Source organism: Notamacropus eugenii, chromosome 4, assembly GCF_028372415.1.
Source record: "Notamacropus eugenii isolate mMacEug1 chromosome 4, mMacEug1.pri_v2, whole genome shotgun sequence".
Classification (NCBI taxonomy): Eukaryota; Metazoa; Chordata; class Mammalia; order Diprotodontia; family Macropodidae; genus Notamacropus; species Notamacropus eugenii.
The window spans coordinates 48,320,474-48,339,473 of record NC_092875.1 but is presented as its reverse complement, the minus strand read 5'-3'; the positions used below and the strand labels follow the sequence as shown (position 1 = coordinate 48,339,473).

Genomic DNA, 19,000 nt, shown 5'->3' with positions numbered 1-19,000 from the left:
TGAAAGGGGCCTCAGAGGCCTCCCAGTCAAACCCCTCTTATTTTATAGGGCAAGTGTCTTTCCAGGTCATGCAGGTGACTCCAAACTTCATTTTGCTTCCTCCATTCTCTGCTGCCTTTGGGGGTCCCCCCACAACTCTGATTCTCATACACAATCTAGACAGCTCCAATTCAGCTCTCCTCACCGATCTCCATGGGCTTCTCCTGAAGGCTTTCACTGCTCCCAGTGTCAGGAGCCTGGGACCCAAATGCAGCTTTGAGGAGCAGGTCAGTGAGACGGCCGGTGCTGAGGGACCTGTGGGGATGGGGACTCAGGGCTCAAGGACAGCAACCCAAGGGACAGAGAGCCAGGGCCCATGCCAGGGAAGATCAAGTTATTTCAGTCCCCCTGATACCACCCTGGATATCCATCAGGATAGGGGCTAGCCCTAGCATCAGGGCAGGGGACCCCAGCAAGTCCTGAAATCCACACCATGCTAGCCTTCACCATTGTCTCTTCTAACCTCTCCACAGGGACTCAGTCTTGTTCTGCAACTGCCCCTGGCCCAGCCCTCCACAAGCCCCTTTCTCCACTAAACCAGAAATCTGCTGTGTATTTAAATGCCCACTCTGGGTCACAGTAACTATTCCCATCAAAGAATACTTCCCTCCTCTCCCTTCCCTAACTTCAACTTCTAATTCTATAGCACACACCATTTAGTGCCTAACCATATGCTTTCCTGTACTGGTTCAATGCTTAGGTCTCAGCTAGATCCCTGAACTCTCCCCCTTCGGCACCTAGAACAAGGCCAGGCATATACTACATGCCCATGACTTGCTCTGAGCTTTCCACTAATCAGTTACATTGAGCAGGTCCCTTAAGAAAACCTAATGTCTAACCACCTTGTTTTACAGATGAAGAAACTGAGCCCCAGAAGGGAAGGGAACAGGACCTTATTAATAAGTACACCTAATTCAACTTTTGTCTCATTTTACAAATGAGGAAACTGAGGCCCAGAACAAGGAAGTCACTGAGTCCATCAATGGCAGAATCAAGGCTAGAATTTGTGGGCTCTGCTACACCAGGGCCGGGCATCCAATTAGTGGTAATGGCCTATTGGAAATGGCTTGATAGGGGAGAAGTTAAATACACACATACAGGCAGATATGCATCCAATGAGGCAAGAGGTGAAATCTGTAATGGATATAGGAGTGCCACCACCCCCTGTCCCAACCCGAGCCATGGGGCTACCAGGGCCTTCCCTAGCCAAGGCCTGGTTCTAGTTTCACCTTTCCATACTTCCCACACCTGCCAAAGGGTCCCTTGATCTCTTCCACGGGCCTCAAGCCCAGGTTGGGTGGGCTCTGGAAGTGACCCATCTCTCGGAGGTCAGGCAGAGTCCTGTTCCGTGTGGGGGTCACCACTACCCCTTGATGGGCCAGGAGAGTGAGCAGGTTCTGGGAACTTGGTGTCTTGGGGAACTCAAAAGCAGGTACTGCCTAGATGGGGACACAGCAATGTTTAGGTTGTGGGTTTTCCCATCTCTAGCTTCCAATTCCTCTCCCCAACCATTGCTGCCTTGCCACTCTGAAACCCCAGTCTCTACCTTCTCTCCCTGTCTCTGCTGAAGGGGCTTCCTGATTCCTTCACCCCAAGAATGGCAAATATCCAATTAATCCTTCCTTATTTATACCAAGTCCAACATCCAGCCTCAGACTGCCCCCCAAATCCAGTTACCTTGGTGGGAGAGCCCATGATGGGGGGCAAGGGGTTCCGCTGCATGAAGTCGGGCAGCTTCGGGGATGCCCTGAGGGTCCGGCAGGGCTGTAACCCATAGTGCTGTTGGGGAGGACTGGCCTGGGAGTAAGCAAAGGGGGCCACCAGAGGGTCTGTGGGTGGCTTGGGCAGTTTGGGCCTCACCACATGCAGGTCAGAGAGGTTGGGAGCGCTGTGCAGACGGTAGCCCAGCCCCCTGGGAGAATGTTCTTGGAGAGAGGTGCCTGAGGGAGACAAAAGTATAGCTTCAGCCTCCTTCTGCAAGGACAGATCACTTCCCCAAGAAGCCTTCCCTGGCTAAACTCATTTTAACTCCACTCTCTCCTTCATTCCTTGGAATGGCTGGGGAAGGCCTCCTAGCCCCTACTCCTCATCCCACCACTGCACAAGAATCCAGAATCCTAAGATCTGAGGTTGAGCACTGCTTACTACCTATGAGACCCTGGGCCTCAATTTCCTTATCTGCGAAAATGAGAAGGAAAGTTCAGACCAACAGATGGCAGGGTCACGCTTCAGTAAGACCTTGCCAGGTCAGAGAGGTGGGTTGAAATATGATAGCCAACTCCACAAAGTACACAAAGGGGTGGGGAGGGCCAGGGGGCAATGGGACTTGAAATATGTTTGAGGGAAGCAAGAAAGCTGAGGCAACCTTGGACTACATCATCAGACATGTCAAGCGATGAGAAAAAGAGATTTCAGGATAAATATTTTTATTCTTCTCTCCATGCAAATGCACATTAAACTCAAATAATGCCAGCCTGTTGTTGTAATTTTTACATTAAAATAGAAGTCTTCATCCTACTACCAAGGGATGCTGCCTAGTCCTTTGGGGTGTTCTTAAATCTTGGGCCTTTTAGTCTGAAGTCCAAGACCAGGATGGTGACAGTCCCACTGTGCTCAGAACATCTCTGGAGTAGTATGTACCTGGTTCTGGGTGCCCCATTTTAGAAAGGATATTGACAGCATCAAGGACAACTGAGCGGGCGCCCAGGACACTGAGCATCCAGAAATGGATCTTATGCTCCCTGTAAAGATCCAGTGAAAGAACCAGAAGAATTTCAGGAGTTGGGAACAGCTTTCTTTGCTTATGTGAGGACCTCAAGACACCCGTTACAGCAATGAGATACCTGGTTAACAGCAACCCTGCCTGGGAAGGAGTAATGAAACAGGGAGGTGATGGAAAAAGCCCTCAGTTCTGGAGTAAGAGAACCTGGGTTAAAATCCCATTCCTAATGCTCATCAACAGTGCGACTTGGGCTGCTTGATCTCTTAGGCCTCAAATGTAAACTGAGGAGACTCCTTCCAAATCTAAAACTGTGGTCCTACTATGTGTAATGTGTAATGTCCTACTATGTATAACGCACAGCTATTAGACCAAGGGTTCCTAATCTGTCATCTGTGAAGTTTTAAAAAATGCTTGGATAAAGAAATGGCAGGCAGAATGATTTCAGAAAAATCTTGCATGAACTGATACAGAGAGAAGGGAGTGAAATCAGAAGAATGTTGTATATAGTCGTTATGTTACTGTATGACAATCAACAGTTAAATGACTTGGACTATTTTCAGCAACATGATGATCCAAGACAGTTCCAAAGGATTCATGATGTTTGGCCTCCAGAGAAAGGACTGATGTTGCCTGAATACAGACCAAAGCATGTTTTTTCTCTTTTTTTTTTTTTCAGTTTTCTTGCACAAAATGACTAATATGGAAATGTATTACATGATTGTACAAGTATAATCTATATCGGATTGTTCATGTTCTCAGGAAAGAAACAGGAGGAGGAAAGTGTAGGATTTGGCACTCAAAACTTAAAAAAATGTCCAAGATTGTTTTTACGTGTAATTGGGTAAAAAAATAAAATCTATGAAAATAATAATAAATCATTAAAAAAAATTTTTTTAAAAAGCCCGTGGATAATGACATGTCTGGTTCCCTTTACGATCCTCTTATTTTATGCATCCAAAACATGGTTCTGAGGCTTCACCAGACTGACTGCACAGGAGTACAGGACACAAACAAGGTTAAGAACCCCAGGACCCAACACCAAGCTTCTTTGGAATGACAGCACCTTGCTTTGCCTCAAGTATCTATAAATTCCCCTCCAGGGCTACTGAGGTATAAGTCTTACAGTGCCACTTCCCAAGGAGACAGTGGTCTTCCAACGGTGGCCTCTTAAGACAAGGGGTAACCCAAAGGGAGTGTCTGTATCTCCCCATGCCAGGGGCAGGGGCTTCAGATCCGACATACCCCCTTGAAACATACCAGGCCTGGAGACCCTGCTGCCGCTGCTGCCAATTCCACACATCTCAGTGCCTTGTGGGGAGGGGACCCTGCTCTGCCCTGGACGCTCTGGGATGGCTCCAGCTGTTAACAAGATAAAAGTCAGTTTGCCAGGAGGAGGGGGAAACTGAGACACCCCCAGCTTGATCATCTGCCAGTCCTAAAATAAATTCTTCCTGGCAAACTCCTTGACCTCGAATGGGGCTTTCTAAAATATACCCACATGAGGTCTCAGGACCCCTGGGATCTGAGGCCAAGCCCCTCACTCAGAGATCAAAAAACTTCTATCTCCCCCTTGTCTCCACCAATCCAGGTGCCTCGTTCTTGAAAAGTGGACCCACAGTTCCTTCCTTTTAAGGGAATCCTTCTTGACTAGGGCTCATCCACACAGATTACACCACCTACCACCTTGCCATCCTAAGTCTTGAATCATATTCCCAACTGGGCTCTAAGGTCAAGAAAGGCAGGGACTGTGTGCCACTGTATCTAAATGCCCAAGACAGGGCTCTGTGTGCAGGAAAAGACACAGGCAGGTGGAGACACCATTGTCTGGGCTGGGATGCTTCATCTAATAATCTATGAGTTCAAGCAGGCTCTAAGGTTATAGGAGAAAGGGGAGGGGGACTCACCTTGGGGAGATGGGTTATACGGCTTGGCACCTCCCAAAGAAGACTTCCTGGGAAAAGTGGCTCCGTGCTCAGGGAAGAACGGGGGGGAGATGCCAGTCTTAAAGCCCAGGGGGCTGGTACTGCTGGACCTCCGAACCATGCCGGACCTGAGGAGACAGAAGGGAAGTGAGGTCCTGGCCCTGCCCCCTGTTCATGCATCCTTTCCCCCAGTGTGGCAGAGAGAGAAGGTCATGAGAGCCCAGGATGTTGACAATCTCATAGCAAGGATCCTTCCAAGCCCTTGTGAGCAGGGCTAGAAAAAGTCAAGTGAACATGGAATTCATTCAACCTAGGATCCAAAGAACCCCAAATTTTCTAACTTTCTGGGAAGTAGTCCCTGGGCAAAGATAAGTTCAAATGTATTCCAGCTCCAGGCAACACAGATCTCAGCATATATTGGAGAATGTGACCACCCATGACCTCACCCACATCAGGATCCTTCAAGTCTCCCAAAGCACACTTGGGGCTTAGGTCAAGGGTCATCCAGTCCCCCACACTTCTGCAGATAAAGGCATTAACTCAAATTATAGTTTGTATTTACTTTACACAGCACAATGGAACTGATAGCGGCCATTAAGTCAGGATGACCCAAGTTCAAGTCTTCTCTCTGACACATATAGGCTGTGTGACCCTGAGCTAGTCCCTTAAAGTCCCAGTGCCTTGGGCAGGTCCCAACTCAAATCTCCCCTTCTAGTGGAAGCCTTTCATGTGGCAGTCCCTTTAATGCCTTGATATAGATTAGCTTACCTGTCTTCCCCATTAGATTGGAAAAGGGCAGCTTTTATCTTTTGCCTCTTTTTGTTTCCCTACTATCTAGCCCAGTGCTTAGTAAAAGTTGATTGACTAATGTTTCCTCCAAGGAGAATATAAACTCCTTCAGGGCAGTGCCAGCTGCACAGGTCTTGCTACCCTTCCCCCAAGGGCCCAGCCAGGGATAATGGATCTTAATACTTAATGAACAAATGAATGATGTCAGGGGCCCAGATGCCTTTCTTCAAAATTTCACTGTAGCATTGTGTTACAGTGGGGAAAAAAAAGCATAGGCTTGGGAGTCTGAGGGTGTGGATTCAAACTCTGCCCCCTTGATGCTTACCAGCTAACCATGGGTAAGTCACTCAGTTTTCCCATCTGTAAAATGGGAGTGAAAGTGCAGAACAAAAAGTCCCATTTCATCTCTGCTTCCTCCTTGGTAAAAAGGAAGTCCTGGCCCATATACCTCTAAATGTATGACCTTGTAATCATTTTGGCCTTTTCTCCCCAAAGAAGCTGCCCTACAGACTGAGGAGAAAGGCAGTTCAAGGAGGAAGTGAGGCAGTGGGCCCAGGGGCCCCTCCACTCACCCGTAACCAAGTTCCCTACTTCATATTCATAATCCGCCCACAAAAACCCAAACTCCAGCCCAGTCGATGGATGCTTGTACCCTATTTGTATCTTCATCCTCACCTCAACCACAGGCCCCAAAATTTTCCTTAGCACATGTTTGGCACACAGCAAGGATGTTATTTTATTAAAATGTGCTCTTCCTCCTAACAGCCTGCGATAAAGTAGAAAGCCTCCTGGGTTGTGTGTCAGGAAACCTACTCTCCAATTCATGGCTTTGACCATCTCTTTCTCTGTTCTAAGAGTCAGTTCCCTGACCTATAAAATGGGCATAATAATTCTTGCCTCATTACCTACTGCAGCACAGGGCTATGCTGAGGTTAGTCTTATCTTTTTTCCCTCGGGCTGAGATAGAAATAGTCCCGGGACAGGCTTTCTCTTTCCCCTGGTATTCACCTTTTGAATTTAATATTCAAATGGATGACAATGACTATTACTCCAGTAATAGATCTAAATCATGGTAACAGATAGCAATAATCTCCAGCCTATAGGAAAGGCCCTAGGAAGCTTGTCCATGGCCGGGCAGGAAGGCCAACACTCACCGTGGCGGTGGCGGAGTGTACTGGTTGGGGGACTGGAGGTTCTGTTCGATTCTCCTGTAGTTCTGGATCTGAGTGGGGACAGGGATAGGGACGGACGGGCCGTACCTGCTACTGGAGAAAGCAGTGGGTCGGCTGGGGTGTCAGAGAAGGAAGGGCAAGGAAAGACAAAAAGGCTGTGAGGCTGGGGTTGCCATCCACTCAGAGGCTGGAATGAGGAAGACCCCCTCCCTCCTACACCACCTATCCCATTCCATGTTCAGAGTTTGGGCTCCTCTGGGAAATTCAACTAAGGAGATCAATTCTCCAAGGAGCCCACACCTGTGATGGGGCAGTGGGCAAAGCCTTCTTGCTCCTAAGGAAATGTCACTGGCTGTGCCCCAGCCCAGCCTCCAGCAGTCAGGCAGCAGCTGGATCTCATCTTAAATCATACACATCTGGGGTTTTCCATGGCCTGAGCCCTGGGGACTTTTCACATAAACTGACCCCCATCCTGGGTTCAGGGAATTTCTGGCTCTGACACTGAGATCACAACAGTGTCTGGAATGAATGAACCCCAGCCCACAATAGGAGGCATAAAGCCTGCTCTATGAGCCAAACTTCAGAGCTCCAGGCTTCTCGAGTTTCATCCCTGGCTGTTCTGGGAGCAAGGTTAGACACAGGCACATCGGGCAGGGGGTTCTGGTGGAGCCAAAGGGAGACATGATGGCATGACCCCCAGGGTGTGTCTCCCTAAGAGGAAGATCTGTGAAAGCTGGGCCATGAGATGGGCGCTACCTAAGGGCAGGAGGCTTTACTCTTCCAAAAACTTGGGGGGATTTCCTTGAGTATCAGGTTTTATATAACCCCCTCCACCCTAAACCATGGTCCCCTAACCATCAACAAGACCTGCTTACCCAGAGGGGCTGGGGGAACCACTGTAGGGGGGTGAGGGAGACGGTGTCCGTCCCTGGCTCTCCAGCCCAGCTGAAGTGACCAGGGAGCTCCTAGAAAGACAATAGGCCTTCAGTGGAGATGCTCCAGGCTGTCAGACCCTCTCCTCTCAGTGTCCCAAGGACAGGCTGCAACTTGGCAATGGAGCTAAGATAGACAGTACATGGACCTTCCTGGGAGTGGGGAGACCTGGGTTCTAGTCTCTCTGTACCTCATTTAAAACTCCCTGCCTTGTCATGAAATATAAATAAAGATGAAATGAAGAGTGTTCAAGGCAATTCTGGAGGAGCAGTGGGGTGGGAGGTAGGAGGTAGATTCAGGCTTCCCAAAATGGAAAGCTGTCCATGATCAAAAAGAGCTGGTTCAAGGGACGGTGGGGTGAGGGGGATGCTTATTTAGGGCTGGGTTGGATTTGATGATCTCTAAGGTCCTTTCTACCTCTGAGGTGTTAGTGGGGGTGGCAGGGGTGGGCCAGGAGAACTCCTTGTCAGGAGTGGAGAGGGGACCTTACCCACTGTACATCAGACTGTCTTGAGGGGCCTTGGCTCCGGCGGCTTCCCCCGTCAAGTCAGCTGAGGTCAAGGAAAAAGAGAAAAGTTCATTCAGTGATATGGGGACAGGTAGACTTCTGGTCCCCAGGCATCCTTTTCTACCTGCACCCCCAATGTACCTCACCATAGTAGCCCGAAACAGTACAGGACTGAGATTCCTAAAGGCCTCTCTGACCCCTGTTGTTTGTCTGCTTGAGAGTACTCTAAGTGTCCCCCTGCCTCTGGAAGTCTCAACTAGTTAGGGAGGCATTTAAAACTATCCCAACCTCTGTGCCCACTCCCCTTCCCCCCAGGACCACAGCATGCTCCATCTCTCCTGGTACCAACTCACACACACCAGGAGGTCCCAAAAACCTGAGTTCCTATCTCAATCCTGCCACTTGACCATATTAAGCCTCCTGACCTAGGGTCACAGTTCAAATTCAGCCTCAGACACCTTATGAGCCTGGGAGCTCTCTCAGTCTCAGTCTCCTCATCTGTAAAATGGGGATGATAGTAACACCTCCCTTCCCAGGGTTGTTACGAGGATCAAAGGGTGTGATGTTTATAAAGTACTCCATAAATGCTATTGTTAGGATAACTCCATGACTCAATAAAGATCCTGAATGACAAAACCAGGCACCGTGGCTCTTGGGGTCAAAAACGCTGAGTTTAGGATGGGACCACCTGACCTCTAAGGCCCTTCCCAGCTCTAAATGAATGAGAACTTGATTCTATGGTCTAGGTTTGGGCTGCCAATCACACCTCCGGCCTGTGTGACTTGTCTGCCTGGTATTGGGGGGCAGGGGCAGTGCAGAAAGAACCCTGAGGCAACAGGGTCCATTGAAGAGTCCAAAGACTCAGAAAAGAAAGACCTGGTCCCGGTTCTCCACCAGAACCTCATTTTCCAAACGACTTTCAGTCCACTGTAAAATCGTGGGAGGGGCCAGCCAGAGCTTACTGTAACTGGTGACTCATCCTTGCTGCCCAATGCCCTCCTCTCTGGGTGAGCCTGGGGCCCAGGGCAGCTCCATCCAAGCCCAGTTTACTGGCCAGCAGTTTCCAGGCTGCTCAATGGGGACTTCCCAGAGATGGAGAATAAAAACTTTAGTGCTGCCCAAATGCCACACAGGCAGTAGGAAACACATGAAAATAATGATGAGCCCCTGAGGCAAAGGTGGGGTTAAGAAAGGGGGAGAAACCACCACAAGGAGAGATATTTGTTTAAACAGAAATCAACTCAATTTCCCCAAAAGGTTTAGGTCAGATTTTTTTTTTGGACCCAAAGGCTTTAAGTACTCACTACCTACATAACCTAGAACAAGTCACTCCCCCTTCTCTGAGCCTCAGTTTTCTCTTCTGCAAAGGAGAGGATTCCATTTTCCGTTCCCATGTATCAAGAAGCTGGGACTTGAATGCAGGAGTCTAGATCCTTCCCCCTCAGAGGAAGGCACAGGGCACCAGAACAACACACAGATTCTCACGTGGCCTGCCTGGGGAAGGGCATCCACGACAGACAGCTCCCAGGAACTTCTCTCCAGTCACCCCCACAACCTTTCACAAAAGCTCTTACTTGGGAACTGGGCAGGGACCATGACGAAATCATCTGTGTCACAGGAAGAGCTCTTGCTGCTGCCACCCGAGTCCTTGGAGCCCTGGAGGAAGCCTGCGGTGTCTGGGGCTGGGGAGGTCAGTGTCTTCTGCAGCTGCTGCTGCATCTCCCCCAGGGACTGCTCCAAGCACCAGGGAAGGGGGAAAGGAGCTGGTGAGGAGGGAATGGGGAGTGGAGGGAGGGAGGGCAGGCAAGGAATGCTTCTCCTCGACTCTACTCTCATCTAGGGGAATGAAAGTAGATGGATGGCCCACATGACCTCAGCTAGCTCTAATAATTAATTTTGCCTGAGTACCCAGAGTACTGGGGCACCTTGGACAGAGTCAGAGACTTGTGGGGTGATAGTCCCAGTCTGCCATGAATTCACTCTGTGTCAGGGGGCAAATGACAGCCTCCATCTGCAAAGTGAAATGAGCTTGGCTGAATCTCCCAAACCCTGACCAGTACGAGGGAGCGCTGCCTTGGCCCCAGGCTCTCCAAAAGGATGTGCTTCTATAATAATCCTGCCTTCCTTTGGAGGATGGAGCAGCTTCAAGAGAAGACAATACCAGCCCCTTCATCTTGGACATCCACCTTCCCTCTGTCTCCCCTGGGGGCAGCACATCACAGGTACTTTGAATACATGCTAGTGGATGGACTGATCTTGTCCAGGAGGATACTCACAGGGGGTGAGGCCAGGTGGGAGGTAGAGCTGCTGCTAGAAGAACTGCCTGAGCTGGGATAGGAGGGCATGGGCACTGGGGGAGCTGTGGAGAGGGAAGACAGAAGACGTCACCATTCATCTCACACCCAGGCACCCTTGGCCTCAAGACTCTGGGACAGAGCAGGGAAGGAGGGATACTGGGGTCCCTTTACTCACATTTCTTGATGGAGGAGCCTGCATCCAAGAATGGGTGATGGAAAAATTCATCTAAATGAAAAAAGGCAGAGTTGTGGAAACAAGAAGGCCAAGGAAAGGTCAAGTACAGGCACGCCCCACAGTACCTCCACAGCCCAGGTTATATATTTGGTAAAGAGGAAGGTTCAGAGGCTATAACTCTGGACTTAGAATGGGTTAGACTAAGATTCAAATCCTGCCTCAGACACTTTCCTAGTTCTTTGACTTTGGGCACATCTTCTAAGGTCTCAGTTTCCTCATCTGAAAAATGAGGGGGCTGAACTCTATGATTTAAGGATTTCTTTCAGACCTGAATGGAGCAGGGTGGGGTGTGGGTGTGGGCATCTTACCAAAAGAGGTCAGAGAGATAAAGTTCCCACAGAGAGTTGGAACACTAATTCATTGTTGGTGGAGAGCTGTGAGCTGATCCAGCCATTCTGGAGAACAATTTGGAACTATGCCCAAAGGGCTACAAAAATGTGCATACCCTTTGACCCAGCAATATCCCTTCTAAGACTCTATCCCAAAGATCATAGAAATGGAAAAGGGTCCCACATGCACAAAAATATCTATAGCAGCTCTCTTTGTAGTGGCCCAAAATTGGAAATCGAGGGAATGCCCATCAACTGGGGAATGGCTGAACAAGTTGTGGTATATGAATGTAATGGAATACTATTGTGCTATAAGAAATGATGAACAAGAAGACTTCAGAGAGGCCTGGAAGGACTTATATGAACTGATACTGAGTGAAAGGAGCAGAACCAGGAGAACTTTGTACATAGCAACAACCACAGTGTGTGAGGAATTTTTCTGGTAGACTTAGCCCTTCACAGCAATGCAAGGACCTAAAAAATTCCCAATGGACTCGAGGCAAAACACCTTCCACATCCAGAGCAAGAACTATGGAATTGGATCACAGAACGAAACAGACCATTTTCTCTTGTGTCATGTTTTGCTTTATGGTTTCTCCCATTCATTTTGATTCTTCCATGCAAAATGATTAAGGTGAAAATGTATTTAATAAGAATGTACGTGTAGAACCTATACAAGATTGCCATCTCGGGCAGGGAGGAGAAAGAAGGGGGAAGGGGAAAAAAATCTAAGATATATGGAAGTGATTGCAGAAAACTGAAAACAAATATTAAAAAAAAAAGTTCCCACAGACAAGATTTGCCCTGACTAATCCTGGCCCATGAGTAGGAGTATTACTGTACCAGGAGCCATGTGGGTTGGCAAGAATGTAGGGAGCTCCAGGGACACTTACAGGAACTGATGCAAAGAGAAGGAAGCACAGCCAGGATAACAATGATCAACAAGGTAAATGGTAAGAGGGGGAAAAGTCTAGTCTAGGTCACAGCTCACATTGCTCTAAGGCTTTAAGGATCTTTTTGTTTTTAAATAAAATTATTTATTTTAGCATCCTTTTTTTTTTTTTTAAATTGAGTTCTGAATTCCCTCCCCTCTTGCCTGCCTATCCCTCCCCTTACCTACTAAGGAGGTAAGAAATGTAACATCAATCATTCGTCTGAAATCAGGCAAAATCTATTTCCATTCTAGCCACATTGCAAAGACAAAGCAAGAAAAATAAAGTTTAAGAAGTACGCTTCAGTCTGCGCTGAGACGCCCATCACTCCTCTCTCTGGAGGTGAAGAGTATTTTTCCATCTTAAATCCTTCTGAAGCGTCTGGAATCGTTGCATTGATCAGAATACTAAGGTTTTTAAGGATTATAAAAAGTACGCAACCATTCTACCCATCTTACAGATGAGGTAACTGGGTTTAATTTCCCAGTATCACACACAGCGGATATAGGTATCACTAGAACAGCACACCATCCTACACAAATAGAAAGAACCTCTGACCACAAAGCTGCCTCCCACTCCAGCATGCTCCAGGGCAGAGCTAAGAGAAAGGCCCTCCACAATGGAAACAAATGCCCAGTCTGCCTTTTCCACTGTTCATCTTCTGCCTCCAACACAGCCAAGAGGTACAGAATGGAGAGTCTTGGTCTTGGAATTGGGAAGAGCAGAGGTCAAATCCAGATATACACATGAACCATTAACGGCTATGTGTGTCAGTTTCCTCATCTATAAAATGGGAATAATAAAAATACCCATCTCCCAGCATTGTTTGTGAGGATAAAATTAGCTAGTTGTGAATATGAGGCAATTAGGTGGTACCATAGTGAACAAAATGCTGGGCCTAGAAGAGTCAGAAAGACCTAAGCTCAAATCCAGCCTCAGGCATGTAACAGCTGAGTGACCCTGGACAAGTCACTTCACCTATTTGCCTCAGTTTTCTCATCTGTAAAATGGGGATAATAACAGTACCTACCCTCCCAGGATTGTTGTGAGAGCAAAATGAATTTATTGTAAAGTATTTAGCACAGTGCCTGGCACATAAGTGTTATGTACATATTAGCTATGATGACAGTGGTAATAAAGCACTTGGGGAACCTCAAACACCATGAGAACACTGACTGTCACCACCATCATCATCATCACCACCATCATCATCATCACCATCACCATCATCACCATCACCATCATCATCATCACCACCACCACCACCACCACCATCACCACCACCATCATCATCATCATTTTATTTTTGTCTTTGTGCCCTTATCACCTTGCAAAGGGTGAGGACTTACTAAAATAAAATAATTTAAAAAAATGAACCAAATGACATCTAGTTCTTAACTAGATCTTTGGCCCTACCCAGGAAATAAGGGCTTGTCCAGAGTTCCCAAAAAATCTAAGACTGGACCAAATGCTGGTTACCAAGGTCATGGCAACACCCTCTAGCCTGGAAAGCAAGATCTCCCTCCCCCATCCCACCTACAAAAACAGAAAGGCCAAAGTCCTGGGGAATAAATCACCCACCTGCTCCATGCCCCAGCAATAAGCAAGGTGAGCTAGGGATATGAAGATCTGTGGGTGTGTGTGTGGGAGGTGGGGTGGATTTGATAGGAGCAGTCAAGATCAAGGATTGGACACTTTCAAACACTTGGAGAGAGCATCCTCTTGGTTTAAGCCCCTAAGTATGTCATCGGAAGCATCTCCATGACACCACTGCCCCACTAACCAGGGAATCAGCATATAAGGAGGGGAATAAACAGACTGAGGCCCTGTTGGCCTTCCTTCCCAAAACCTGGGACAGCTTTGACACTTACCAAAGTCCATTCGATCTTTGTGGTTCCGCTGAAGAAGGCCCAGAAGTAGTTGTCTCAGGGGGCTGGATGTCTCCCTGGGGATGCTGAATGGACAGAGAAACAGAAATATGTCAACTCAAAACAATACAGATAAGTATATGAAATGTATGTGTGTATAAGCACATATATGCAGACACATCCATCACATATATATGAGAAAGATAACAGTTGTTTCAGTCATGTCTGGTTCTTTGTGATCCTACTTGGGGTTTTCTTAGCAGAGATACTGGAGTGGTTTGCCATTTCCTTCTCCAGTTCGTTTTACAGATGAGGAAACAAAGGCAGACAGGGTGAAGTGATTTGCCCAGGGTCACCCGGCTGGTGACTGCCTGAGGCCAGATTTGAACTCAGGTCTTCCTGACTCCAAGCCTAGTGTTCTACTTCCCGGGCCACCTATCTGCCCCATATTGTTGCCTATAGATCTCTGTCTCTATATATCTATATCTTATGATTATCTGTAATCTATCAAAAACACTTTAATGTAGGCTAAATGATTAACAATAACCCCAAGGAGTAGGGGCTACTATATCACTCCCATTTTACAGAAAGAGAAACTGAGTGAGGATCAAAAAAGTCACATGACAGCCCACAATCAATATCTGAACCCAGGTCTTCCTGACTCACAGGCTGAGAACTCTGGACTAGGCCAATGGTGCTCTAACAGAAAGAGAGGCCACGAATCCACACCTTAAGGATTCCTGAAGGTTCCATATTGATTTAGAAAACCACATACTACTGTTAACATCCAGGTATTTCCATTTCTTCTGTTAAATATTTACTAGCTACACTTTAACCTGGCTTGGGCTCCATGGGGCCACATGTCAAACACCTCTTCCCTAAGCCACACTGATTAATCTACAAAGGTTGGAGCAAACATGGTGCCAGGGAACAAGGAGTTCCAATACTGGAAACTTGGCTCTGGCCTGGATGTTTCCAGAGTGCTATGTGTGGAAGGGGAATTTGGGTTCAAATCCCATCATGGACACTCAATCCACACAGAACCTTGGACAAGTCACAAAAACCTCCCTCCAAGCTGCAGTTTCCAATGAAGGCTGGGAACTAGAGGGCCTTTAAACCAGGAGCCTACCTGACCTCTCTGAGCCTCAGTGTCCCCTCTCCCACTTTGTAAAACAAGGGAATTGGATCAGATCATCTCTTAGGCCTCATCTGGTTTTAAAGATAATAATTTTAAATCTGGTTTGTCCAAGGGATGGGAGAAAAATGGGGAGGATGATTTTAGGGCTGAAGCTACCAAAAGTAACTCACCTGGGCAACAGCGTCTTATTCTTCTCATAAAATAGTCGTAGATCCTGTGGACTGCTGGCCTACGAGAGGGAGAAACACCAGATAATAACATTATTAATTGGCACACCCGGCAGATTTCCAAAGGGCTGCATCTGAGGTGATCTCATTTGTACCAGCTGTCTCCACCTGCTCCCTACTTGGACCCTCACTCTCAAATAGAATGGGCTGACTTAGGATGTATCAGTTCCTTATCAGGGTCTGGAATGCTGGAGCAAGAAGCTCAGCTAAGGCTTCTTTTGCTGGCTCAGGTCTGATCTGCCCCTCATGACAACTAATGGGGTCCATTAGGACGTTCCCTCCCCAGCAGAGATGAAGTGTTTAGAAACTGAGGGTGGCCTTTAACATTCCAAGATTTCTTGCCTGATGGACCAGAAGCATCCAGAAATTTGACCAAAAAAAAGAAAAAGAAAAAAGAAAAAGAAAAAAGAAAATGACATGCTAGAGGGTCCACGTGAGAACAGGCATACTGTCAGTGTGAGGCTGGATGCCTAGGTATCGAGACTACATCACAAAAGTCTAAGTTGGTTCTGTAAATGTAACAGATTATAAACCTAATGAATCTTTCCAAATGATAAAATACACATTTAACAAAGCTATAAAATAAAAACTGAACTCCCATTAAATTAAAAAAATCAAACAAAAGCAAGACTGTTGGTGGAGCCATGAATTGGTCCAGCCATCCTGGAGTATAATTTGGAACTCATGCTTCTTAACTTTTGTACAATATGCATGTGCATACCTTCTGATACAGCTCTACCACTGCTAGGTCTATGTTCCAAAGACAACAAAGAAGAAAAGGACCACCACAAAACATTTACAAGTACTTTTTGTGGTGACAAAGAACTGGAAACTAAGGGGTTGCTCATCAACTGGTGATCAGGTAAGTTAGATATGCTAATGTAACTGAATAGTCTTTTATAAAAAATGATGAAGAAGGACCGTTTTCAAAGAAAACATGAAAGGGGAGGGGTTCAAGAGACACTTGGGGAGACTTGTTTGGAACTGAACCAGTGTAAAGTAAGCAGAAGCAGGAGAATAATTCACGAAGTCATATCAACAGTATAAAAACAAATAACTCCGAAAGACTTCACTGTGATGAATAGCAATGATCAGCACCAGTGTCAGAGTACTCATGATTTCACACGCTGCCTGAGGCAATGGACTCAGGATACAGAATGAGATGGGACTTTTGGACAATGGATATTTGCTATAAAGGTTTTTACTTCTAATTGGGGAGGCAGGGGGCAAAATGGAGGGCAAGGAAAAAATAGATTTTTCATAGTTCCTCCCATTAGTTCTAATTCTTCTTTACATCATGACTAATATGAAAATATGTTGACTATGTATACATTAGTAGAGTCTGTATCGGATTGCATGCTGTCTTGAGGAAGGAGGAGAGGGAGGGGAAGAAAATTTGAAACTCAGTATCTTACATAAGTAAGAATTATAAACTAAAAATAAATTAATAAAAAAATTTTTACAAAAAAAAAGTACATAAAAAAGGACAACCTAGCCAAAGGATTTCCCTTCTCCACTCACAACTGCTCAAGGTCCCCAAAAGGGCCCCTCCCCTAAATACTCACCTGGAAGGGGGCCTTGCCTGTCAGACACTGGTAGATGATTGTTCCTATACTCCACAGATCAGCTTTGGCATCATAATGCTGGGACATGATGACTTCAGGCGCCTGTGGGAATACAAGGTCTTTCTTAGTGAGTCAACAAGCATGGTAAAAGTGCCAACGATGTGCCAGACTCAGCGCCATGCTATGTGCTGCTGAGAGAAAGGGGAAAACTCACAGTCCTTACCCTCAAAGTCTTGATGTTCTAATGAATGGTGAGGGTGGGGAGGAAACACGTAAAACAAAGTGTCATAGACACCCTCAGGGACAGATTCTTACAGGCTAAGGGCTGACTCCTGCCCTCAAGAAAGTCCTTGACCCCACAGAATTTGGCCCCTCCCTGATACCCGTACTTGGATTTGCAGGAGCATAAAAAGATGACGGTGGGGAGATGTCACTGCTAGGAACATCCCTAGTGCTTGCCGCACAGAGTCTGTATGTGTGAGTATGCATTACTTTTGTCAGCATAGGGAACTCTCAGTGTGGGATCTCCCTCCACCAAGCCAGGTCCTAGCCCCTCTGAAGACCACAATCACAAACTGACAGCTGCAAGGGACCTCGGAGGTCACCTAGTCCAAACGTCTTCATTTTACAAATAGGAAAAGTCATACAGATAGTGTATAGAACAAGATCTGAGTTCAAATCAGGGCTTGACATATACAAGCTGTGTGACCCTAAGAAAGTCACTTAGCCTCTGTTTATCTTCTTCCTCATCTGTAAAAAGGGGATAATAACAACACCTACCTCCCAGGATTGTTGTGAGGACCAAGGAGATAATATTTACAAAGCACTTGGCACAGTGTCTGGCACATGAAGGCGCTATATAGATATTAGCCATTATTACTATCATTATTATTTCTTGTTACTGTAATTACCACCACCACCACCACCATTATGATGCTGGTGACACAGCCAGGTTCTAAATCCTGGTTCTCGACTCCAAGTCTAGTGTTCTTCCTACCACACTGCACTGCACTGTCTTGCACATGAACTGAGTTGTTTGGTCTAAGGTGGGGTCAGTTGCAGAGAGGACCTCGGTTCTCAGCCTTGAAAGACACATGAAACCCCAAGGATGCTGAGAGCATTAGGATGGATGGGCAGTCAAGAGCGTAAATGATTGAGCATTTCTAATGATTTTTTCTAGATTAAAGGGACCCTTCAGATAAAAGAAGCAAAGAGAATAGTGGTCTCTGCCCTGGAGAAGTGGAAGCAGGTCTGTGAGCTGGATTAGTCTCCTTCCATAATCAAGGAGGTAGAGGAGGAGGAGGAGAAGGAAGGCAACGCTGAAAAACACTATCAAATGGAAAATTTCTGGGCAAGGTAACTGTCTGAAAGTGGGCAGGAAAACCAGCTACCCCACCACATAGGAAAGCAAAACCATACACATCCTAAACAGGGCGATGAATGACTGAGAAACCCAAACCGAAACTACAGTGACTTCTACCCTAGAACACCATAAAATCAACCAGAAGATCATAGACTTCTGTAGCAGAGGGGGTTCTTTGATGGCAAAGGCAGCACCACACTCAGGCAAAAGCCAGTCTCCTCTCAAAGTTTGCAGGACTCATCAAGAAGAGCTGAGGCTTCTCTGTGAAAAACGCCAAGGGTGGGTGGAAAACCACAGCATAGGCTCTGGAAATCCCCCAGAGGGACAGCAAGCAGCTCTCTGAATGATAAAGAACCAGACCCTGGAGTCTGTGTGTATGTGTATGGGGAATGGGGGAGAAGTGGCAACAGCCCTGAGAGATGAGGTTCAGAGCAGGGAGCCTGATGATCCTTCAAACCTGACCACCCCAAAATCACAGTAAGAAATGGAGCCTAGCCCTAGCACAAAGCCCCAGTTCAAGAACTAAGGTTGGAAAGGTAAGTGAACCAAAAGAACCCTGACCACTACTATCCAGAGACCCCTCAAAACCCAACCTGGAGAGAGAGTAATGTTGTGATAACCATAGGCAGAGACTCAAAAGAACACATAGATTTTCTACAAGGTCTACATGAATACATCAAAGAAGTGAAGTAAAAAACAACAACAAAATAAAAATACTGGAGAAAAGATATGGAAGGAGACTTGGGTAGTAAACCTTACTCAAAATAGAAATCCCTAAAAACTAAAATAGACTAATCAGGAACCAATGGCTCCATGAGTTAGCAAGAAGTCTTACACAAAACTGAAAATGTAAGATATCAGACAAACATCAAAAACAAGTGACCTAGAAAATAGGTTGAGAAATAATTTTATCACTGGACTCCCTGAAAATTATGATTAAAAAAAAAGGCCAGACACACTA

General features: G+C 46.6%; 1 protein-coding gene across 6 annotated transcripts in view; it reads right to left on the bottom strand.

The window, feature by feature from the left end:
• Positions 1-19,000, bottom strand: part of ULK1 (unc-51 like autophagy activating kinase 1) — a 56,623-nt gene that overhangs the window by 11,091 nt on the left and 26,532 nt on the right. For 2 of the 6 annotated variants that reach the window (XM_072600767.1, XM_072600764.1), the window contains exons 8-21: positions 16,677-16,778; positions 15,055-15,113; positions 13,750-13,832; positions 10,558-10,608; positions 10,362-10,444; positions 9,660-9,816; positions 8,068-8,128; positions 7,520-7,609; positions 6,627-6,758; positions 4,666-4,811; positions 4,019-4,120; positions 1,717-1,979; positions 1,288-1,478; positions 185-294 (exon numbers count right to left, since the gene is read on the bottom strand). In XM_072600767.1, the coding sequence (XP_072456868.1) occupies positions 185-294; positions 1,288-1,478; positions 1,717-1,979; positions 4,019-4,120; positions 4,666-4,811; positions 6,627-6,758; positions 7,520-7,609; positions 8,068-8,128; positions 9,660-9,816; positions 10,362-10,444; positions 10,558-10,608; positions 13,750-13,832; positions 15,055-15,113; positions 16,677-16,778 (1,630 nt within the window). The remainder of the gene's footprint in view (positions 1-184; positions 295-1,287; positions 1,479-1,716; positions 1,980-4,018; positions 4,121-4,665; positions 4,812-6,626; positions 6,759-7,519; positions 7,610-8,067; positions 8,129-9,659; positions 9,817-10,361; positions 10,445-10,557; positions 10,609-13,749; positions 13,833-15,054; positions 15,114-16,676; positions 16,779-19,000) is intronic. The other 4 variants (XM_072600765.1, XM_072600766.1, XM_072600762.1 and 1 more) reach the window with 3 other exon arrangements.